Here is a 26,062-nt window from a genome sequence, read left to right as displayed (position 1 = left end):
TTCCATGTGTTCTCTTTTGCAAATAGTCTTGTTAATTATAATGTTTTTGTACTTTTAAGTCATGATACCAAAAGGGTGAGAGGGTCATTCTCTGATATCTTAAAAACTGAAGTACTTATTTTTTTTAAGTGTGGCAGTAATCATGATCCTTGGTAAGGTTAAGGATATCAGTCCTGGGAAATGCTAATTTGAATTGTTCCTGGACTGCAAGCAGGACTTCTCAGTCACATAACAGCATACTGTTATTTTCTAACAATGTTCTTTAAGCCAGTTTTGGATCCACCATTGTGGCTTTTCCATTTTTCACAACAATCATCTTGGGAGTTGGATTCCCAATTTGCAAGTCCTATCCAGAGGTTTACCCTGTGAAACAAGGTGGCCCACTTAGTCCTCAAAGTCAGTGCTTAGAATTTTTGAAATCAATTAAATATTTCACACATTGGTGTGAAAGCATTTTAAACTGCATAAAGGAACTAAAAGATAATCACTTTGTGCGGTAGATGAAAAGAATTCTGAGAATTGAAAATACAATGCAGCTGTAGAGCACCATCTTGTGGTCGACTTTGGAGCATTGTTGGAAACAATTCTGCATTGATTCTCGGTGATGATTGCACATGCCAACCCATTCCAGTCATGGATGGTCATGAAGAACAATTTTGATTCTGTACAGTTTTCAAATGCTTCTTTAATTTTGTTCGTCAGTTGTGGGTGTTTTAGACTAGGCCGGTGTTTATTGGTCATCCCTAATTGCCCTGGAAAAGGTGTTGGTGAGCTGGAGCTCTGTGATTTCCACATTCCAGAGACTGCAAAGGATGTTGTGTAGCTTGGAGAGAACAGTGAAGGATCTAAAACTGTAATAGGTGTTGTGTACAGACCCTCTGTTAACAGCTCTAAAGTGTTAAATTGTATAAATGCAGAAATTAGGCAAGTGTGTAGCAATTGGAAGATTCTAATTTTAACATACATTGGGTGAGGTATTCAAATCCCTGTCAGAAAGAAACTCAAATTCTGGAGTGTGTCTGGAATTGTTTCCTGCAACAAGGCAGCAAGTAATATTGGATTTAATAATGAGCCGAATTTAATTAGTAACCTAATTATGTGTGAACATTTATTAAACAGTGATCATTACATGTTCGAGTTCATTGTAGTGTTTGAAAATGAAAAACATGAATCAACTACTAGGGTTTTAGATTTAGGTAAGGCTGACTTTAACAAGATGAGCCAGACTGCCCACAGTAAACTGGGAAAATCTGCTAATGGATAAAACAACAGAAGAATCGTGGGGATGTTTAAAGAAATACTTAACAAAACCAAAACCAACTTACACACCTGAGAAGGAAAAGCTCCACCTCACAGAAAAAAGTAGTCATGGACACCTAGAAAAGATAAGGATAGCATAAAATTAAAAGAAAGGGCTCACAAAAATGCAAAAAACAGCACGGATCCTGCTGAATGGGAAAGGGCCACAGAAGCATATAAGAGCTACTAAAAGGGATTGTGAAAGAAAACTTGCCATAGTCGTTCAAATCAAAAAAAGAAATTTTGCAGTGACCTAAGGGGAAATCGGAGCAATATTGGCTGACTAAAGACTGAAAGTAGGAATATTGTCAATGACTGTGGGAATGGCATACATGTTGAATAATCACTTTGCCTCAGTATTTACAATAGAAAAGGAAGATAGCTTGCTGGAAGTCTCAAAATAATTAATAATGGATCGGGAACGGACTGAATAAAGTAAAAAAAAAACATTGGTAATGAGGAAATTAATGGAATTGAAGAGTGACAAATCCCTGGGATTAGTAGAGTGGGAAAAGAAGTGCCAGATGGAATACAATATGGGCAAGTGTGAGGTTATACACTTTGGTAGAAAGAATAGAGGCATGGGCTCTTTTTCTCAATGGGGAAAGATTTTGGAAATCTGAAGCACGAAGAGACTTGGGAGTAGTTGTTCAGGATTCTCTTAAGTTTAGTGTACAGGCTCAGTTGGCAGTTAGGAAGGCAAATGCAATGTTTGCATTTATTTCAAGACAGCTAGTATACAAGAGCAAAAGCGAACTGCTGAGGCTGTATAATGCTCTGGTCATTTGAAATACTGTGAGCAGTTTTAGGCCCGGTATTTAAGAAGGATGTGCCGGCCTTGGAGGGGATCCAGAGGAGATTTACAAGAATGATTCTGGAGATGAAGGGCTTGTCAAATGAGCAGCGGTTGAAGTCTCTGGGTCTGTACTCAGTGAAGTGATGAGAAGGATCTCGCTGAATTTTACAATAGCTGTAAATCGATGCATCATGAACATAGCTTAGGTGAACTGGTCAATTACATTTCTAGTTTAGTTTATCCCTTAACTGTGTGTGTTTCTCTGTCTATCTTTGTGTGAGTGGGAGCTAGAATTAAAGACAATTGGTTTAAATCAAGTTGAGGCTGCTCTGTCATTAGAGAAAGAGAGAGAGAGAGAGAAAACTATTGGTGATGTAATCTGACGGTCATCCACCCCTGAGGCAAGGGGGAAGAGGTTGAGAAGGAGAGTTCTTAATGGTAACCTCAGCCAGTGCAGGAATTGAATGCACGCTTTTGCCATTTACTCTGATTTGCAAATCAATCATCTAGCCAACTGAGCTAACTGACCCCCTGTTATGGATCAGAGGCAATAGAAGTATACTATGCATATCAAAAAGAGCTTTGCAGATATAATTCCCCATCTGTTGACTTAAAGTTAGAGAAGTAGACTGAGTGTTAACTTGATACTCTTCCATGGGAGAAGTGTAAAATTCTAGTTTATTACTTGAGTTTTGACCTGAGCCTTTGACCAGCTGAAGGAACACATACATATTTTTGCTAAGGAATAAATCTGTATTATAACATCTGTTTGTTCTGATTGACAAAGAGCTAAATTTATTCATCACCTGGCATAGATTTGTATTATAAATTGAAGAAAGGCATTAGACCCAGAAGTGGATGAAATGGAAGTTGAGAAAAGGCTAAAGAAGCACAAAAATCTCCAGAATCTGATGTATTTTATTTGCAATAAAGCCTAAGTGCTGGAAAGCCTGAGCAGGTCTGGAAGCATCTGTAGCAAGAGAAACTGTTAATATTTTGAGACCAATATGATTCCTCTTCAGCATTTGTGTTTCACGGCTCATAGAAAAATCTGCAATGATTCTCAAAGCAAATATTTTCTCATTTTTGTGAAATTGGTTCCTGGACATTGTATATGCATATTGTAATGAGGGCATGTAGGTTAAAATAGCCCAGTATTGCTGAAATCTGCAAGAATACATTGCTACAAACTGTTGGGCTGCACAGTGGCTCAGCGGTTAGCACTGCTGCCTCACAGCACCAGGGACCCGGGTTTGATTCCACCCTCTGGCGACTGTCTGTGTGGAGTTTGCACATTCTCCCCGTGTCTGCGTGGGTTTCCTCTGGGTGTTCCGGTTTCCTTCCACAGTTGAAAGATGTGCAGGCTAGGTGGATTGGCCATGCTGAATTGCCTGTGGTGTTCAGGGATGTGTAGATTAGGTGGGTTATAGGGGGATTGGTCTGGGTGGGATGCTCCGAGGGTCGGTGTGAACTTGTTGGGCCGAAGGGCCTGTTTCCACACCATAGGGATTCTGAGATTTGGAAATGTATTTGGGAATTTTGTACAGCATCTTCACTTAACTTTGGATAGTTAACTAAGCTTTCCTAGTTGACCAAAATATTCAAATCTTCAGTATTTGTTGTAAAGATTTATTTGAAAAATTCTAATTTATTAAGTAATGTGTTGCCTGGACTTTGCAACATACGCTCATGTATTATAACTTTGGAAAATGAATGCACCTGCTGCAGTGTGGAGTGATATTTCATCTGGTCAGTAGGTGGTGCTGTGTAGTCCATTGCAGCTTCTTGGCTACTGCATGACATTTGATAGCTTCAATGATGCTTAATTTTATTTTAAACATTTTACTGGATTTGCTTATATCTGTAGGTGTGTTGTAGAGCCCCTTCCTTGGTGTGGGCTACTAACTAATTTCTGGACTTGTTCCAAACTGTTATGTACCCAGGATCATCATACAGCGTGATCAAACTTCTTTGTTGAATGTTCACAAGACTAGCTATCCAGCCAATTGAGCTATGCAGAATGATGCTGACAGCATGGGCTCAATTCCTGTACCAGCTGAAGTCACCATGTAAGTCCCACCTCTGGACGTCACCCCTTGCCTCCGGTGAGGTGACCCTTGGGTTAAACCACCGTCAGTCATTTCTCTGTAATGAGAGAGCAACTCTATCATCATCTGGGACAATGGTGAAGTTAGCTTTACTTATAAGTGCTTGGCCTTCCCAAATAGCAGAATCCATTCTCATATGTTTGATCTTCCAAACAAGGCCTCTTTATATCTTCAGTGCTGGACCAGATTGCTCTTCCTTGTCAATCATGCTGACCTTTACAAGCTGTTGGTGTTTAATATGTAATATGTAACATGTGTGATGCTCACACCCCTTCGTGATGTCACATAACATATATTTATTCAATCTCCATTCATCTGGGGTGATTGTCAGGCAGATTTAAAGCCTTTGATCCTGCCTATCCTTGTCTCCCCTTAAGCCAGCTTTTGCCAGATTCGACTAGAATGAATAACTCCGAGTGCATGATATCCAAGGCCACCTTAAAGGTAAATAGTATCAGTCCTTATCTTGTTTAGCTCAGTTGGAAAAATTGAGTTTTTGAACATTTTCAAAGCAAAAAATGTGTATTTTTTTTTTTTTAAAGTTAACAAATTGTGGAGCTGGAGGAACACAGCAGGCCAGGCAGCATCAGAAGAACAAGAAAGCTGATGTTTCGGGTCGGGACCCTTCTTCAGAAATGGGGAGGAGGAAGGGATCTCCGAAATAGAGAGAGGAGAGGTGGGACTGGGGAAGGTAGATGAGTGGTAAAATCCACACTTAAGCCATTGGGCTGTAGGCCAACGGCCTAAACATGGATTTTACCAGTTTCAAAAATCTCCCCACCCCAGCCTCATCCCGTGACCAACGCTGCTTCTCATCCCCGCCTTCTTGACCTGACACAACCTGTCCATCTTCTCCCCCACATATCGACCGCTCCCACCTCACTGACCAATCCCGACCACTCCCTACCTGCACTCGCGTATCACCATCCCACCTGCCTTCCCCAGCCGCACCCTTCCTCTCTATTTACTTCTGAGTTCCCCTCCCCCTCCCCATTTCTGAAGAAGGGTCCCGACCCGAAACGTCAGCTTTCCTGTTCCTCTGATGCTGCCTGACCTGCTGTGTTCCACCAGCTCCACACTTTATCTCTGATTCCAGCATCTGCAGTTCTTGCTATCTCTGTATCTTTTTTAACCCATGTCCAGCTAGGTTGTAAGGCTGTCCATTGTATATGTCTTAATTAAATGTTGCCTTCCTTTCTTTAACAACCCTTTTTCCATCCCCTGCACATCAGATTGTCAACAGCCATCTAGAATTTGGGTGTATAAATTTCCCACTACAAAGCATTAATATTACAAATGACCAGGACTGAAAATTGATAAGACTAAGAAAGTGGATTAATATATACACAGAAATGAGGAATGGGCTGATCCCAAGTCTTAATCTATATATAGCAGCAGGTGTACTAACATCAGTGTCTTTGAAGCAGCCAATTGTACCAGCATCAAGGTCACAGCCATCTGAAAGCAACTCTACTGGGCTGGCCATGTACTTAGGATGCTTGAGTTCCAATTGCCAAATAACACCATCTTTGCCCAGTTCAGTGAAGGCACATGAAAAGAGGAGGACAAAGGAAGTGTTTCAAAAACTCTCTGAAAGCTTCCTGCAAGAAATGCAAAATTGATATCAACACCTGGGACACCCTCATTCAGAAGAAATTGACTAGGAGGAAACTCCTTTATGAAGAGACGCAATTCTTTGAAAACACCCATTGGCAGGATGAAATATGGAAAAGGAAGTGATGAAAGGAATGCCATGATGTCAAGACCAAGGCCCAGTCCCACCTCCCGGAAACACCTGCCACATGTGTGGTCAGAGTTGTGGCTCTACAATTGGGCACGTCAGCCATATAAAGACCACAGAACCTGTGATTAGTGTTACAGAATTTGCTAGGTAGACAATCATACTCGTTAGCATGTGATATCTGATGACTGTAGCAGTACAGTACATCAAAACTTGCAAGACACATCGAAAAACGTGTTTAACAATTGAAAATACATTTGCATATTATCCTTGCATTCCCTGTACTGATGGCATCAATAAGCACATTTTAGTTAGAAAATCTGCTACAGTGACTGTTAATTTTCCTATGATTATCCCTGTCCTGGACTTGCAAAAAGTGTTTCCACTGGTAGGAGAGACTGGGATCCAAGGGCACAATCTTTAAGTGATGGTTTGTGGAGGCCAAGTCATTGAGTATATTTAAGACAGAGATAGGTTCGTAGTAAGGAGATTGGGGTTGAGAAACGTATCAGCTATGATTGAATGGTGGAACAGACTTGATGGGCTGAGTGATCTAATTCTGCTCCTTTATCTTACGTTCTTATGGTCTTCAAGCACTGTATATTTCTGTTCTGGTTTTACGTAGTGGGCAGTGAAGAAGGTTACCTCAGAGTACAATGGAATCTTGATCAGAAGGCCAGTGGGCTGAGGAGTGGCAAGTGGAGTTTAATTTAGATAAATGTGAGGTGCTGCATTTTTGGAAAGGCAAATTAAGGCAGCACTTTTACACTTGATGCTAAGGTCTTGGGGTATTGCTAAACAGAGACCTTGGAATGCAGGTTCATAGTCCTTTTGAAAGTGGAGTTGCAGGTCGATAGGATAGTGAAGAAGGGGTCTGGCATGCTTACCTTCATTGGATAGTGCATTGAGTATAGGAGTTGAGAGGTAATGTTGCGGCTGTACAGGACATTTGTTAAGCCACTTTTGGAATATTGCATGCAATCCTTGCCTCCCTGCTATAGGAAGGATGTTGTGAAACTTGAAAGGGTTCAGAAAAGGTTTGCAAGGATGTTGCCAGGGTTGGATGTCATTGAGCTATAGGGAGAGGCTGAATAGGCTGCGCTGTTTTTCCCTGGAGTGTCGGCTGAGGGATGACCTTTATAGAGGTTTATAAAATCATGAGGGAAATGGATAGGGTAAGCAGCCAATGGCTTTTCCCCAAGGTAGGGGAGTCCTAAACTAGAGGGCATAGACTTCAGGTGAGCAGGGAGATATTTAGAAGGGACATGAAGAGCAACTTTTTCACGCAGAGGGTGGTACGTGTATGGAATGAGCTGCCAGAGGAAGTGGTGGAGGCTGGTATAATTACAATATTTAAAAGGCATCTGGATGGCTACGTGAATAGGAAGTCTTGAGGGATAAGGGCCAAATGCTGGCAAACGGGACGGGATTGAAAAAAGATTTTTGGCTACATGGACGAGTTGGACCGAAGTATCTGTGTCCATGCTTTACAGTTCTATGACTTGGATGACTATTGTACTATATCAATGAGGACAGCTTCATAATTCCGTTTTCTCCTTATTGGTGGGTATTGTAGTAATATGAAAGTGAGCAGTGATCAGAATTACAGACATGATATTATTGTGGTTCATATACTATCCATTTCTATAAAAAAAATTAGAAGTAGATCGCATGTGTGTTTACCTACAAATATACATGCCCGTGTGCCTATCCACAAATGTGCATGTTTGTGCACTAAAAATGCAATGTATGCATACGTACACCTAAAATTATGGAGACACTTAGTTGGTTGTTTAGCATTTTCAAATATACAGTTGTCAGTCAGGCTAGCAGTGTGCCATGCATATATTAATACACAGGGCCCTGTTCTTTGTAGACAGGAAAAAAACGTGCGCACAAAAACACCTGTTTCACCTCAACAAAATAGGTATCAACTGTTCACTGGTAACCCTACCTGGTTTACAATTTAAACAATGACCAGTTAACAGCCAGATCTGCATTAATGGGAGCATTCTTCAATGCAACACCTTTTACCAATCAGAGACAATTTAAAACCAATCCGTCCTCTCTTCTCATGCAGTATAAACGTTGCTTGTCCTCTTGAATTGGCTTTCTTACAAAATGTCCTGATGAATGCAAGATGGAAAGCTTCAGCAAATGTGTTTTTCTTTCAACAATACTCAAAATCAAGTATAGTGTAATATGGGCTTCCGTTGCCCCATCTGATGCAACTAGCTTTGACCAGTTTGCATGGTGAATTTTGAATTGTGCAATTCAGTTTCTGCACCTGCATTATTATTTATAGAAACATTTTCATCTATTTTAAACATTTGGTAAAGATGTTTTGCATTAAAATGGTTTAGGTAATTTGACGCATTGTGCACAATGAAAACTCTGTCAGTGTAATGATTTACATAATTCTGAAATGATACACATTACATACTGAACCAGATGTTTCTGCCATATGAGTGGGGATGTTACTAGAAAGACAAAGCATAGAAGATGACTACTTGCTCCATCATTGCCCTGTCAGATATACTTTTACACTGGACACTTTGTCAAGTCATTTATGACACTGTGAATTACATTTGGGTGTCTACTTGGCAAATGGACTATAATACAGAAGCATAGAGACACAGCACGGAAACAGACCCTTCAGTCCAACCAGTCCATTCTGATCATAATCTCAAACTAAACTAGTCCTAACTGTCCACTCCTGGCCCATATCCCTCCAAACCTTTCTTATTCTTGTACCTATTTTAAGTGTCTTTTAAACACTGTACCCACTTCAACCACTTCCTCAGGAACTTCATTCCACACACAAACCACTCTCCGTGTAAAAAATTTGCCTTTCGTCTTTTTTAAATCTCTCCTCACCTCACCTTAAAAATGTGCCCCTAGTCTTTATTCCTTGGGGGGAAAAACAACTATCATTAACTCTATACATCATGCAAGATTATGCCCTTTGGCAGGAAGAATAGAAAAGTTCAATATTATTTAAGCAGGGAAAAACTACAGAAAGTGGAGTACAGAGGGATCGGAGGGTCCTTGTGTGACTTGGAGTTAGCATCAAAGTTCATTTAATAATGGTGAAGGCAGAAGGGCTGACACTCATTTGTTTCAAAGGGAATGGAGTACAAAAGTTGGCAGGTTTTGTTAAAACTATACGAAGCACTAGTAAGACTACAGCTAGCATATTGTGAACAGTTCTGGTTCCCTTATCTTAGCAAAGATACTCTGATATTGGAGGCAGTACAGAGAAAGTTCACTAGGTTGATTTAGATATAGAGAGATTTTCTAATGAACGGAATTTGAATAGGTTGGGCTTGTACTTTGAGTTTAGAAGAATGCAAGGATATCTTATAGAAACATGAAGATTATTGGGGGCCTAACAAAATAAAATGCAGAGAGGTTGCTTCCTCTTCTGGGACAATCTAGAACCAGAGGGCATAATCTCAGACTAAGGGGTTGCCCATTTAAGGCCAAGATGAGAATTCTTTTTTCCCCCGAGGGTAGTGAATCTTTAGAATTCTTTACCACAGATGTCGTCTGTAAAAGATGGGTTGTTAAGAAGTACATTCAAGTTTAGACACATTTTTAATTTGCAAGGGGATCGAGGATTATGTGGAAATGGCAGGAAAATGGAGTTGAAGGTTATCGGGTCAGCCATGAATGGTGGAACATACTCAGTGGATTTAATGGCCTACTTTTGTTCTGATGTCGTATGGTCTTACCAGGTGCCTGCATTCACTGTTGTAGTTTTTATGTATTTCGAGTTACAAGGGGGTTCTCCTATAACACATCTTCTGGCAACGTGAATTGGCTATCACATGCTTGACAAATAGAGGAACAGCATTTGCAAAACACAAACTTGTGTTGGTTATAACACGATTCCATCAAATATGGATTTCTGTTTTCCAGCACTATTTTGGATACAATGTTACTTAGGTTTACAACACATTTTAATCCTACAATTAACTTCAATGCCAGTGGGCTACATAGGAAAGAAATGTCAGATTCCTCTGCTTCGTTTATCTGAGAATCTATCCAGAAGTCCGTGCTGATGGAATGTCAGGTCAGATCCATATTTAAATGGAAGTGGGAATTTTACTAAAAATTGTTAACGTTTGTCAATTTTGGGGGAGTTTCATGGAGAGTTGCTAGCGGTGAGCTCAATCTCTCTCAGTTTTGCACTGCTCACCTCTTTTGGATCATGCTCGCACTATCATGTACTGACCATTGCTGGGATTTCCACTGGCATAACTCTATTTAAAGCCCAGCTGCCACTTCATTGCAAATACTAGGTCAATTCGTAAACATATTGCCTCTTCTCAGCATTACCTGTCTGATTATAGCTGCAGTTATAAGAATAATGCTACACAGGTGAGGAAGAATTTTGGAAAATATAATTGTGTCCTTTGTGCCCCTAAGTCTGCTTTTCCCATAGGCCCCATTATTTATACAGTGAGATTTTCTATAACACCTATGTTGTACTTGAATGTAACTATCGTGTATAGCAGAATCTCTATATTTCGTTTCCAGTTTTTTCAGTTAGTTGTTGAAATTTAGTCATTTTGTGTACAGTAATTTCAATGTAGAAGATACAAGTAACAATTTGTTGATGCCTTTTTTCTGCTAAGGAAGATCCTATGGAATTTAACGTTAATTCCTATGGGAATCAATACATCACTTGACATAATTTCACCAAAAGTTGCAATTTTCAGGAATGCAGCCATGACGTTGAGGGTTTCCTGCATTTCTCTTTCTATTGTTTTGGAATGGACCAAGCAAATACACTAAGATACCATGGTGACAAACTTTTATGGTGCTGTTCTAGATTATCTGCAATTGGAGTTACAATTCTTCTAGAAGAGAAGCTGACCATAACCATTTAAGCTTCACTTATAGAGAGAAATATGCAATTTTGTTGGAGTGTTCATTAATCCCCAATAATATACTAAATTTTCACTAAAGATTTATCCTTTGAAGGACTAATTTCAAATAATAAAACTGAAACTACACCATTGCAGTAAATATATCTACTGTTGTGTTACATGCTCTTGACTTTGTAGAATTTTTGTTCAAGAATTTGTACCTTTTTTAGAATATGTTTGGGGAATTAAGGGTGCATTGTAATGTTGTGCTTAATGATACAGATGTCAGACAGAACTCTTCTAATCTCCAGTTAGATCCATCAAGGAACAATTTAACCAGCCAGAGTCCATATTTGTCAGTTTGCCAAGAAAATCAGTGTAAGGGAAGAGCACACAGCTCTTTTTTTTCCTGTTACAATTGAGTAGACTCTGTTGCTATAGTGATAGTGCTTCGATAAGCTGCAACAGTGGTGGAAGGCAGCGATAGAGTATGATGGATGAAATACTGTAAAACCTACTAAACAGGCTGAGCCTGTTATCCTTTTCCTAAGAAATCTCATCTTCGCTAATAAATTTCATTTTCGCTAATCTATTCTTTTTCTACCCTTACCCCTTGCCTTGTTTAAATAGCTTATCTGCATTGCTGTAAATTTGATATAGAGTCTGAGCTTCTACTTTTTCTTTGCTGCCAACCCGTGAAATGATAGCAAGGAAACTGAGTAATTGAGAGTTATAAAAAGTTAAGTAAGGTGCATTTGAAACACAATTTTAACTAATTATGCTTGTGTACAAGGTTTGATGCCATTTTATGCACAGCAGGTTTGATTGAATTGAGATAAATGATAGCAAGATTCCAGTGTGAATTGGTAATGCAGTGAAGGATTGTTGAGTTTTAAGTTAGAAGGTATAGTTTAACATTGCCTGTTTGTAAAACCAGTGTTTGCTCCTTTCTCATAAAGCAGGGGTGCTTAACCTCAATTGAACATCAACACCTCTAGAATATTGTGCGATGGCCACATCATAGCTTAAAATTATGATAGTGTTAGGGATGGAGAAAGCTGCAAGAGAGTTGAGATTCTATGAAAGAACAGGTTCTCTACGATGAAATATTACACTTCTTTACTTTCCTGCCTTTTACTGTTCTGTAGATTTTTTAGTTAATCAGCTTTATCTTGGCAAAGTGACTTCAGGAGAAACCCAGTTTGAGGATGAATTGAATTATCGTGGGGTTACATGATTACCGAAGTCAGTGCTGGCTCAGTTGGTAGTACATTTGACCCTTAAATAGTAGTACATTACAATGCTCAGGGGTCAAGTTCTAGACTGGGGGCTGAGTACAAAAATTAAAGTTGATAATCTGATGCTGTACTGGACTGCCAGAGGTGCAAACTTCCAAATGAAGCGTTTAAACCGATTTGCATCTGCCCATGATTTATTGCCACGTGAACTAAAATGCAATGAAAAGCTTTGTTTCCGAGCGATACAGGCAGATCACAGCAAGCAAAAGATGTACAAATCAAAAAGACTCTGAGGCGTACAGGTTACATTATTTGAGGCTAGAGTCCATTCAACAGTCTGATAACGGCCAGAAGGAAGCTGTTCCTGAACCTGCTCGTGCATCTGTTCAGGTTTCCGTATCTTCTGCCTGACGGAAAAGGTTGTAGGAGATCATTACTGGAGTGCAGTAGGCCTTTGATGTTGGCTGCCTTTTCGTGGCAGCGAGCCATGTAAGTGGAGTCCATGGATGGAAGGTTGGTTTCCGTGATGGTCTGTGCTGTGCACACCACCTTCTGTAGTTTCTTACAGTCCTGGGCAGAGCAGTTGCCATTACAGGCTGATATGCACCTGGACAGTCTACTTTCAATGGTATATCTGTAGGAGTTGGTGAGGGACTTTGTGGACGTGCCAAATTTCCTGAGTCTGAGGAAGAGGAAGAGGTGGTGTTCTGCCTTTTTGACTGTCGCATCTATGTGGGAGGTCCAGAACAGGTCGTCAGTTATCGTCACTCTGAGGAACTTAATGCTATTCACTCTCTCAACCTCAGTTCCATTGATGTAGATGGAGGCATGTTCTCCTTTCTTTTTGAAGTCAATGATCAGTTCTTTAGTTTTGCTGATGTTGAGACACTGTTTGTTTGTTTTTCATTGCACCACATCACCAAGCTCTCTATCTCCCGGCTGTATTTTGACTTATTGTTGCTAGGCATCCCTCCCACTACACTGGTGTCATCAGCGAACTTGTAGAAGGCGTTCAGTCGTAGGTGTACTGGTAGTACAGTAGGGGGCTGAGGACGCATCGTTGGGGGCTCCAGTATTGAGTGTAATTGTGGAGGAGGTGCAGTTACCTATCCTCACTGAGTGTGGCCTGTGGGTCAGAAAGCTGAGGATCCAGTTGCAGAGAGCGGTGGGGATAATGGTGTTGAAGGCAGAGCTGTAGGCAACGAGCAGGAGTCTGATGTAGGTGTCTTTATTGTCCAGATTTTCCAGGGTTGAGTGCAGGACTAGAGATATGACATCCTCTGTGGACCTGTTAGGTCAGTGGGCAAACTAGGCAAAGGGATCGAGGCAGGCTGGGAGACTGGAGTTGACGTGGGCCCATGATCAGTCTCTCGAAGCACTTCACGATTATTGACGTCGGAGCTATTGGGCGGTAGTCTTTAAGGCACACTGCATGTGTTTTCTTGAGTACGGGGATGAGGTTGTCTTCTTGAAGCAGTTGGGGACTTCGGCTTGTAAGAGGGAGAGGTTGAAGATGTCAGTGAATACCTCCACCAGTTGCCCAGGATCTGAGTGCTTGGTGGGGACACTGTCCAGGCCCATCGCTTTCCTTGGGTTGACTCCCAGAAAAACTGATCTGATGTGAATGGATGTAAAACGTCCCATGGCATAATTTTAATAAATGACACAGGTATTTTCAGTATTCCTGGCTGATGGTTATCCCGCAATTTAACATCTCCAGAAAAACCTCGAAATTAGCCATCCCCTTTCCTATGCTGCAACAGTGACTATAATTCATGTAAGGTTCTTCATTGGCTGTAAAGCGCTTCTCATGGTCATGAACAGTGTTCAATAAATGCTTGTCTTGTTTTTAGAAAAGTTTCTTGGACATCAGTATCTATACTGCATCAACAGTTCCTTCCTGCTAACAAATCAAGGAGCTGTATTTGAGTAATTTTCTTGCACGAACGCATGGCAAAAATAATTTGTTGGTAATCTTTTGTAAAAAGGTGCTTCTATGATATCTTAACTTCAAACTTTGGTAATAAAATTAGGAAGTGATGTCCATGTATTTCTGTATTTGAGAAGCACCACCCTTTCTACAGAGTAATGTTTGGGAGTTAAATATTTTTCTTCTAATGCATGAATATTCATGATGTAAAATAATACATAACATAATAGGACTCATGGTATTGTAAACTAATGACAGAGATGATACTGAAACTGATGGCAGTTTTGTGAGGGTGGGTATAGCATAAAATATACAGAAGTTTGTAGGATAGAATACGCTCTCATACTGAATATAGACAGATTTATATTCCTTAAATGTACAGTACAGAAATGTTTGAACCAACTCATCTTGCTGGTAATTCTGATACATCCAAATCACTTATAACTCGCTTCATCCAACCTATCAATATATCCTTCTTTTTCAATTTCTCTCAAATACTAATCTGCCTTCTCCTTAAATGCAGCTTTGCTATTCACTTCAACTCCACGTAATAGCAAGTTCCGCGTTCTCAGCAGTTTCTGGGGAAAGAAAGTTCACCTGAGTTCTTTAAGTACGTTAGTGGCTAGCCGGTATTTAAGGTCTCTGGTTTTTGAACTCTGTCACAGATTACCTGACGAAAGAGCAGTGCTCCCAAATCTTGTGATTTCAGAAAACCTCTTGGACCATAACCTGGTGTCATCTGATTTCTGACTTTGTCCACCCCAGCCCAACGCCGGTACCTGCACATCAGATATTTAACACAATTTAAGGTTTGATGGTGAAAAGGTAATTATTATGGGAAAAGGGATTTGTATATAATTTTAAAGTAGAACACTTGTAGCAAGTTAAGAACATAATTTATGTAAGCTGTTGTTTTCTGCCATCCAAAAAATTGTTGCCTTAAAAAAAACTCTCTTTTTAAACCTTCCGTTTAAACTCATCTCACCTAAAGCCTTTATCTTGCATACAAACATGCAAAATAGGCCCAGCCCCAAGCCATTTGGCTCACTTAACCTGCTCCGTGTCTTGTTCAATATCTCTCACAATCACATGTAATGAACTTCATTTTCAGAGCATTTGTGTATATATAAGTGCATGTCGTTGTTTTGATGTAATTATAATAAGATATATTCTGGTATTTCTTCAATTGTGTTGTATGTGCACAATGAAAACCTGAACGTTTTTTGACTAGCCTTATGTACTGCAGAAGTATATTTAGAAATTGAGATAATGAAGATTTGGAATCTCTGATTGTTATTTTCTCTAGAGGTTTATCATGTGTTGTTTTGTGTGCGAGTAGTCCCTGTCGGGTAGTAAGTGTCCCAGTGCTCATGATTGTTGTCTGAGTGTTGGTAATTTCTTGTGATTTCCACATGCTGGTGCTCTCTTCCAGTTTGTGATGCTTGTGTGACATGCTATGTGATTCCACCTACTTAGCAAAGCTATTTTCAGTGACATTTTGTGTGCCAGTAGTTTTCATTGGTGGTGAGGTTTATCTTCTATTGCACTATTTTTTTGTTTGTATAACACCTCCGTGATCTAATTTTGAGCTTTTCTCTCCCAGCACTTACTGTTTGAATATCTGTAGTCAGATGTCCACCCATCCATAGCATGGAAACATCTTTGTCAAAGTCACCAATAGCATCCTTCGTGTCGCTGCATTTATGATGTGTTATTTTCCAACATCTTCACCTGTCTTTCTCCTGTCTTCAGGATAGCTTTGAAAGTAATTATTAAAGGTCTGTCATAGTAGAAGAAGAAATGTATGCTTGAAAGTGTATGAATCTAGTAGGTTAAAATAACTTATAGGAGACTTATAGGAGTATTGTGGAAATGTCATGGGACTGATGATGCAGAGGCCCAGGCTCTTATTTTAGCGGCATGGGTGCTATAGTGGGATTTAAAGTCAATTAATAAAATCTTTGGATTTCTTTTAAAAAGCTAGTGCAATGGCAACTGCAAATCCACTGTCAATTGTTGTAAAAACCCATTGGTTTACTAATGTCCTTTAGGGAAGGGAGTTTGCCATCCTTAGTCGATCTGGCCTTCATGTGACTCCAGAGCCACAACAGTGTAGTTGACTCAACTGCTGTCCCAAATGGCTCAGGAAGCCACTTGGTTCAAGGACAATTAGGAATGGGAGTGATGAAAGGAGTAATCTAAGTATTTATAATAAATAACAAATAACATTATTATTTGGATTTAAAAATACAGGCAGATTGATGTGGTGCACTTCTGTGAGGGTAATAGTTTTAAACAGGTCAGAAAGTATTTTGTAATTATGACCTAAGTGCATCAACTCTAAGTAAACATGTGATTGCAGTAAAGTGACTAGCAGGACCCCTGTAGAATTAAAACATAGGATGTATATTCTGCTATGTTTATGGCAGACTAGAAAGCTATAAGTTAACTTGTTTGAGTTTGGTTTGGAAAAATCCAGATAATTCAAAAGGGAGAACAGTTTGTCCTCGGAGGACAATGAAGCCCTGTGTTTAGGGATCCAGTTACCTATGCCAAAATGTTTTGGTTTGTGGAGCTACAAGTCAGGAGAGTTTAGATAGAAGTCTTTAAGGTGTTGGGACTGAAAAAAAATTAGGCCATGAGAATTGTGAAAGGTTAATTCTAGTGGACTCGGATAGGAATCATAAAACTGTCTCAACAGTTCAAGAATAAGAAACTGAGAAGAATCAGATAAGTAAAAGCATAAAGAATTGAGATGGCAGTGACATTTTCTCTGGAATTGAGCATCTCCAAAAGGGGAGAGAGTATTTGAAAACGGGTTGAAACTTTGATCACAACTGATGATAGTAATAGACAGATCTGATCCCAATATGAATCCTGGTTTGACAAATTGTGTTTAATTTTTTGTTTGTTTTGAGCTTTGTATTAAGTTCTTTCTAATTGTCGCACGTGTACATTTTTATTTTTTTCTCCTCTTCTGCAACATACTTATGTTCTGTTTTTAAAGAACATCTGCAACTTCATAGTGACTAACCATAATGGTAACCAACAACAAAAATTAAGTAGCCTAATGAATCAAATGCCTTTTGAAAATCCAAATATATTACATTTACTGCTTCCCCTTTATCTATCTGGCTTCTCACCTTCTAAAAGAATTCTAGTACATTTGTGAGGCATGAGTTCACTTCCATGAAACCATGCTGACACTCCTTGATCTTAACATGCATCCAAAAGCTCTGCTAGTACATCCTTTATAATAGAGTAACATTTTCCCAATAAAGAGATATTGAACCATCTGGCCTACCCTTCCTTCTTTTTGCTTCCTTCCCTTTTTTTTTTAAATAAAGTTGTTACATTGATTAATTCACAGAGGATTGGAAAACTTCCAGAATCTTGATGAAATCAGATGGGCAAAGGTATCCTAAATAAGGTAGTTGACTCCAGAACATACTTTTGTAACAAATCAGGGACCAGGGCGTTCTAGACTTGGCATTTCACACCAAGATCAGATTAATTAGTTACCTCATCGTAAAGACATCCCTAGGTATCAGCAACCATCATAAATAAGGGGAATTATGAAGACATGAAAGCATCATGTCAGTATAATATCCCCTTTCCCATGAGCTTTAATTTTATGTGCTAACCTCTTGCGTGGGACTTTATCAAAAGCTTTAGAAAGTCCAAGTAAACCACATTCACTGGTTCCTTTTTACAAGACATCCTGGTTCTGACTTGTTGACTCTTATGAATCTGTTCAGGCCAAATGTGGCAATGCATTACTTGCATCATAGTTTAATTAATTTAATGTAAACATTTTCCTTTTCTTTATCCTGTTCCAGTTTTGGCAAGCAGACTGCAGGAAGCTTAAGACGAGGCTGTGAATGTATCGTTTTAGAGACTTCAGAAATGATTGTGGTAAGAACTATCTCTAGTTACAAATGTTTAACCAGTAAGTTCAGACATTGTGTGGTGCATTGGCCTTCTCTTGAGAGGCGTCTCTGATGGAAACAATCGCTAAATTCATAAAAAAGGTAGAATAAAATGTAAATTATCTCTGAAGTCAACAATTTTTGCTTGCTTTTACAACGGAAGTGTGTGTACAATACAGTATCATTTTTGAGGAGGAAATTCTTCTCAGGACAAATAAAATCGACCGTCCAAGCTGAAACTTTGTATTGATGTAGTTATCCAAGCCTAAGACTTTGTTTTTATGTAGTTATAGTAGAAACCTGTGGCTAAAATTAATCCTTTCCTATTGAATAATTTCAAAGGGGTTGCTTCCCTTTGAAAATATCAAATTAACTAGTTACATGTGCCAAGTTAATCATAATACTTAAAATTTTAAGGAGGCATTTATTTAACTTGTTGCAATTCAGATTCAAATCTGTAGGAGCAAATTACTGCACATATATTTTTGTTTTTAGTTTTTAACATGCATGTTTTGAGAACGATTGCGGTCTGAGCTCTGGTTTCCCTGAATTTCAAAAGCATTAACTTCTGTCTCAATACCGGGCCAGAAGTGACAGGAAAGGATATCTCCTTCTTTATACTGGATCAGACTTCTGACTGAGAACAAGCTTCTGGATTTACTGAGCCTGCTTATTTTGAAAATCATGACCTTGGAAGCAGAGGAGGATTGCTACCCCTCCAATCAATCAGGTAGCAGTATTTAATATATTATTCCTGTGATAGGGAAGGAAAAAATACTTAACCTTCACCTTCTGATGACTATTCCTGCAGAAATTCTCCTTGTGAGTATAAGGATGAAGGAAAACAGAAGTTTTGCTGTAACATCTTGTTAATGTTAGTCCATTTGCATACACCCACGCCCACACATTACTCCTTTAATGTGATGAAAATCATAAAGATCTTTGGAAGACAAAAGGGAATGAAAAGACCAGCATACTGTAGCTATGAATTTTTGCTTTGACCTTTTCTTTAATACTAATGTTAGCATTGAGTTGTACTGTCCTCTTTTTTTCTTGCCCTTCTAAGAACTACTGTTGCTTATTGCTGTCGTGACCCTTTTTCAGACCAACTCAAGTAAGGTCTTTTGATTTTTTTTTTGTTTCAGTACAGCTACATTTGCAAACTGCATATATCTTGTTTTCATTCTTTAAAAATAACGTGCTCAAATTCTGTCTTTCACTTCTTTATAATGAATGTAAAGGGCTGATTTGTTACATTGCCCTATTATTTCATTTCAAACAGAAAAAATATCTTAACAGTATTAAAGTGAGTAAATCACAGTTTATTCATTTGCAATTTAGTTATCTAGTGCTTAACTCTCTTCCCTTCTATATCATTATTCTTGTTCTTGCATTATGCAAATGAGATATTATGTGTTTTAGTTTCTTTAAGGTGATGGATATGATCTTATTCCATATTCCGATGATAGTATGCTGTCGTAACATAGGAGTGTCAAATGTTCTATATCTCACTTGAATACTGTGTGCATCAATTTTGCAAGGAATTTGCATTATCTGCCCTGCTAGGTTTTGACTTTAGCACAAGGAAAGCTTTATTCAAATCCATCCCCGACCCCTAACTCTGCGTCAGGACTCTTAAAGATAAAAATGTTGATGCTATATGTAGAGTAAAGCTCTAGCTCTTTTATTCAAAAATGTCGTCATGTTTTTGTTAGGAATGGCTTGATGTTTGAAAGATAAATATTTTACTTCCTGCTTAAAACTTGTAGTGGTAACTCAAAGAAAGAGAAGTTGTGCTTAAAATAATGGGTTCACTATATTCAGCAACTCAATAGTATAGCAATTACAACAGCACTTACTTACTTGGTGCTTTTAATACATCAAGACATAACAAGGTGCACCACAGGACTAGAACACTGAGCCTTGTAAAGAGTCGTTGTGACAAGTGACCAAAATGTTGGTTGAAGAGACAGATGCAGTGTTTCAAAATCTCTCTCTGATGGAAGTAGGCCCACAGCTAAGTAACTCTTCACTCAGGTAGAAGAGAACTTCCACTCAGCCAAGCAGAAGCTCTGTACTCCTGGCAGCGTCAGTGACTGCATGGCTGGAATTCATATTCTAAGTCCTGTTTCCTTGGAGTCCATGACACAACAAGTGATGAGGGATTTCACAATAGGGTTGGAGAGCTAATGACATGGATCCGAATGGAGCTGGAATTGGGGACATCTGTTGGAGTTTTGCTGGAGTGCAGTGGTGTGATAAGAATGGTGGGGTCTTGGAGAGGCTGAAATTGGGAGAAGAAGGAACAAGGAAAGGTTTTGTAGGTTAGGCTGTGCATGATATAGAAAAGTGACAGATGTGATGTGTAGAAGGAACCCTGAGGGCAGTGCTTTCCCTGTTTTTTTTTTTTCCGCCCAAGGCCAGAGCAGGGTCAATTGACAGGCCTCCCCCATATCTTGAATTCCTCCCAACGCTCTCAAACTTTATACCAGGTGGGAACCAACCCTTAGATAGCAGACCATTGGGATGAAGGTAGGAGGTCCATGCTACACTTTGCCCACCTCATGTAAAATTGAGGACAGGCTAGGGATGAGTGGGAATAGGTGGGAAAGCCAGCCAGGGAATATAGTGGCTGCTTATCCCAACTTCTGCAGAAGCAAACCTACTATTAAAGATCGTAAAAAATCTCTTGTGGAATGGTTATAGTACAGAAGAAGGCCTTTTACATCTGTGAGCTCTCAGCTATTCCCAGTTCCTGCCTTTTTTCTACAAATTTGCAAAGTTTTTCTCATCACACAATTATCCAATTTCCTTCTGAAAACTACAACTGTGTCTGCATCCACCAGACACCTAATCACTGCATATAGAGGTTTCTCCTCATGTTGCAGTTGCTTCCTTTGCCAATTGTTAAGTTAATGCGCTCCAGCTCCTGATCTTTCTCCAGTATACCTTATGAAATAGGAACATGAGAAGGCCATTTGACCCTTATGAGCCTGCTCCACCATTCAATAGGATCATGGCTGATTTGATTTCCTTAATCCACTTCCCAGTCCTTTCCCTGTAACTTTTGATTCCCCTGGTGATCAAGAGTCTAACTGCCTCAATCTTAAATACAGACAAAGATTCTGTTCCCTTAGCTCTCTGTTGCAAGGATCTCCAAAGACACTCAACCCTTTAGGAAAAGAAATTCCTCCTCATTTCAGTTTTAAATTGATGGCCCTTCATTCTGCAACTATGCCGTCTGGTCCTAGGCTCTCACGTGAGGAGGAAACATCCTCTGAGCATTTACCCTGTAAAACATTAAGAATCCTAATTTCAATGATATCACCTCTCATTCTTGTAGAGTGCCAACCTGTTTAGCCTTTGCTTAGAAGAAGTCCCTCCGTTCCAGGATTATCCTAATGAGCCTTCTCTGAACTGCCTCAAATGAAATGATATCTTCCCTTAAATAAGGAACCAAACTGCTCACCGTACTCCAGAATTTCAGTTTCTCCCTATGTAATTATGCTACATTTTCTAATGATTTGAACAACCTTTTGCATCTCCTTCCAACTTTCTCTTCTAAAGGAACTATCTCTACTTTGTCATTTTATTCATGTAAGTAACATTTCTCATCCCTAGAAGCATGCTTGTGAATCTTTTCTGTCTCTTCCCCTCGAATGCCTTCGTATCCTAATGAAATTTCACTGCTCAGAGTTGGGTACAATCCTTCAGTTGAGACTAAACCAATGTTCTGTAAAGCTCCATAACTACTTTTGTATTTGTTCTCTCTGCCTCCATATACTCTAACTATTTTCTGAACCTGCTGAGATGTCTTCAAAGATTTGTGGCTTAAACCCATCTACTTTTGCACGGCCTTGAGAATTGTATCCTTTATTTTGTATTGGCTTTCCTTTTTCTTCGAGTCAAAGTGCATCATTTTGCACTTAGAATCTTAGAGCTGTACAGCATGGAAACAGACCCTTCAGTCCAACTCGTCCATGCTGACCAGATATCTTAAATTAATCTAGTTCCATTTGCCAGCATTTGGCCCATATCCTTCTAAACCCATACTATTCATGTACCCATCCAAATATCTTTTTAAATATTGCAATTGTACCAGCCTCCACCACTTTCTCTGGCAGCTCGTTCCATACGTGGAACACCCTCTGTGTGAAAAAGCTGCCCCTTTGTTCCCTTTCAAATCTTTCCCGTTTCACATTTAACCTATGCCCTCTACTTTTGGATTTTTCCACTCTGGGGAAAAGACTTTGGCTATTCACCCTATCCATGCCCTTCATGATTTTATAAATCTCTATAAGATCAGCTCTGAGCCTCCAACACCCAAAGGAAAGTAGCCCCAACCTATTCAGCCTCAACGTACAGCCCAAACCCACCAACCCTGGCAACATGCTTGTAAATCTTTTCTGAACCCTTTCAAGTTTCACAACATCCTTCCTATGACAGGAAGACCAGAATTGTACGCCGTATTCCAAAAGTGGCCTAACCAATGTTCTGCACAGGCGCAACGTTACCTTTAAAGTATTGGCAAAGATCTGTAGCTCGGGTTGTGGGTGAGGTTGTTGACTTGCTCGCCGAGCTGGCTTGTTTTTGTTCAGACGTTTTGTCACCATGCTCGGTGACATCATCAGTGGAGCATCCAATGAAGCAATGTCATTCTACAACACTTGGAATTTATACTGTCTGGTCCGTTATGGTGAGTACGGTCACTTCTTGTTTTGATCTGTATGTGTTTATATATGGGGTCCAATTCTATTTGTTTGTTGATTGAAGTATCGGGGGAGAACAATGCCCCTAGAAATTCCCGTGCCTGTCTGTTTGTTTGGCTTGGGCTGCTATGGTTACTTTTGTTCCAGTTAAACTGACGGCCTTCGTTGTCTGAATGTACAGATATTAAGGCACCGATATGCTGTTTCCTCTAGTAATGTGGCCACTGTTTCTTTGGCTAGTGGGATGTCAGTTTGATGTGAATAAAGCTGTGATGTCAAAGGATACCATAATCACATCAAATGACATCCCACTAGCCAAAGAAACAGTGGCCACGTTACTAGAGGAAACATCAACGTAGACAAGCCACTCCATCAGCAAGGACAACACACTTAAATTACTAGACCTCTGCTTCACCACACACTTCGTCTCTAATGGTCAAATATACAAACAGATTAACGGTACACCAGTGGGATCACCCATCTCAGGACTCATCGCAGAAGCAGTCATGCAAAGACTAGAACACACCACCCTCCCCCACATTCAACCTAAACTCTGGATCCGGTATGTAGACGACACATTTGTCGTTATTAAAAGCAGCAAATTTGAAGAGACCCACCACCTCATCAACAGCGTATTCATAGGGATTAAAATCACAAGGGAAGAAGATACCAACAATTGATTTCCGTTTCTGGATGTTAAGGTAGAACAACTGACAAACGGGAAGTTTCAAACCTCCGCATACAGAAAAGCAACCCCTTTGATACAGATCAAATCCTCAACTTCCACAGCAACCACCCCAACATCCATAAACAAAACTGCATTAGGACACTATTTAAATGGGCTAGGGCACACTGCAACACTCCAGAATTACGCCAGGAAGAAGAACAACACTTATACAAGATCCTTGTCTTAAACGGATATCCCCTCAATTTCATCCACAGATGCCTACAATACAGACAACAACAGGAGGACACAGTACGACCGAACACACTTACCACACTTCCCTACATCAGGAACATATCGGAACTGTCAACAAGACTCCTAAGACCACTAGGAGTCGTGGTGGTTCACAAGCCCACAGCCACTCTGTGACAAACACCAGGATTAAAGACCCCATTCCCACAACATGCAGAATGAACGTGGTTTACAAAATACTATGCAACGACTGCCATTAACATTATATCAGACAGACAGGAAGGAAACTAGCCATCAGAGTACACAAACATCAGCTAGCAGCAAAACGGCACAATGAACACTCCTTAATATCTGTACATTCAGACAATAAAGGCCATCAGTTTAACTAGGACAAAGTAACCATAGTAGCCCAAGCCAAACGTAGACACACACAAGAATTCCTAGAGGCATGGTTCTCCACCCATACTTCAATCAACGAACATATAGAATTGGAACCCATATATAAACCCATACTGATCAAAACTGGAAATGACACTACTCACCATAATGGACCGGACAGTATAAATTTCAAGCGGAGTAGAATAACATTGCTCCATCGGAGGCTCCACTGATGATGTCACCTAGCAAGGTGACGAAACATATGAACAAAATAAAGCCAGCTCGGCAAGCAAGTCAACAACCTTAACGTTACCTCCCAACTCCTATGCTCTATGCACTGACCAATAAAGGCAAGTATAGCAAATGCCTTCTGCAATATCCTATCCAGACTTCCCAGCATTTCATCTGTCATATGTCCCCGTTCATTCCACCTATCCTTGTCCCTCTGTCTTTCACTGCCCTCTTAGTTCAAAACACTTCCAAATATTGTCATTTACAAATTTTGAAATTGTGCCCTGTACACCTCAGTCTGTCATTTGCTTCGATCAACAAATCAGTGATCTCCATAAAATGTGAGGAATTCCACCCGACGCTACACAGAAGAGAACTGTTGCTTGCCATTCAGCCAACTTTCTATCCATGCTGCCACATCTTTTGAAATCCTGGGTTTCTGCGTTGCTGACAAGTGGATGCAGAAACAGATGCTGACCTTGCAGTGAAGTCCAAATCCCATAAAAAGGTTTTTTAAAAAATTGAGTTGTTTGGATGTCATTTTCAAAGAAGATAATTTTTCAATGGTAGAGGATTCCACAGATTCAGTACTCTTTGGTGAAGAAATTTTCTCTCATCTCAATCAAAAATGGTCTACCCTGTATCCTGATACTGTGTCTTCTGTTTCTAGAGTCTACTGTTATAAAGCAGAGGTTGACCCCCCGCCGAGAACGAAGAAAATAAAAACATCCAAAGAGGAGCACCTCGCTCTTTAAGCTGTAAAAAGAGTGTGAAAAGTGGTGTAACCTACCTTTCAGCAACTTCTAGTGGTTAAATCAAATAAACCCCTGACACTCACTTGACAATCAGCATGTAACAATTTATTTAACTCTAACCGTGAACAAATTAACTAAACTAGCAACAAATCAAATAACCCCTCAACTACTAACTATTCCTGAATAAAGCAAGATTCTAATAGCACGCAGTTCCAATAAATACAAGTCCCACTTATAAATTTTTTTTAAAAAATCATATTTAGTCTCTCAAAATTGCAGCCAGGTTTACATGTCTTCCGGAATGCTCTGTGCCTTCTCCATTGATTCTTCTATCATGAATATTCACTAGTTGTGCTGTGAGTACCTTTGTTCTTTAAGACTTCGAGAAAGCATCATCTAGAGAAGTCTGTGAGAGCCAGCAGTTCTCTTCAGAGAGCTGATGGCTGTTAACTCTGGAAGATGGCAATTAGCTGTCTTGTCTTTGCCCAACTGACCCTTTTATGCCCTCTATGACATCAGTTTCTTATAATAGGATTGGTTCTATATTGTCAAAACCATCCGATTTGAATTTAATTGTTTTTTGATATCTAAGTGCCGGGTACAAATTGATAGGCTAAATTCAAATCTTGTCTTGATTAAAAACTGCTCCTTGCCTGGCTAACTGTACAGCGTTTTGATACAAGTGTTTCAATTTGGGTGCTCTGTGTACTTGCAAACTTTCAAGCTGCACTTCACAGATTTTTATAAAATCTGTAAGCATAGAAAAAACACCGTCTTTTAAAGGGACCATGCAGTGCTTTTCCCTAGCATATTACAAATGCCAAATTCTAACTTTTTGCCTCCCAAACCACACGTACTCTACCCAACTTCACAACACTACAGCCAGGGAAACATCATCTCTGCATCAAGTCTGACCAGCCCTGTTAGAATTTCATACATTTCGAGTAGATCACCTCTTGGCCCAGTTGAACCAATGTCCCCTTTATGGGACAGTTTTGCCATCCCTGGAACTGCACCCTCCCACCCCCCGCCCCCCGCCCGCCCCCCCCACCCACCCACCCACCCCCCCACCGACCCACCCACCCACCGGCCAGTGTACTTCCACTGCACTCCATCTATGGTAAATGTATTCTTTCTTCGGATCTTGTGGCTCAGTGA

General features: G+C 39.9%; 1 protein-coding gene across 1 annotated transcript in view; it reads left to right on the top strand.

Moving 5' to 3' along the window:
- Positions 1 to 26,062, top strand: part of LOC109927338 (rap guanine nucleotide exchange factor 6-like) — a 337,005-nt gene that overhangs the window by 102,750 nt on the left and 208,193 nt on the right. The window contains exon 5 of the mRNA XM_048603586.1: positions 17,826 to 17,901. Within this exon, the coding sequence (XP_048459543.1) occupies positions 17,826 to 17,901 (76 nt within the window). The remainder of the gene's footprint in view (positions 1 to 17,825; positions 17,902 to 26,062) is intronic.

This window comes from Rhincodon typus, chromosome 12, assembly GCF_021869965.1.
Source record: "Rhincodon typus isolate 14 chromosome 12, sRhiTyp1.1, whole genome shotgun sequence".
NCBI classification, from domain to species: Eukaryota; Metazoa; Chordata; class Chondrichthyes; order Orectolobiformes; family Rhincodontidae; genus Rhincodon; species Rhincodon typus.
Note: the sequence above shows the minus strand (reverse complement) of the source record. Positions and strands in the feature narration are given on the sequence as shown.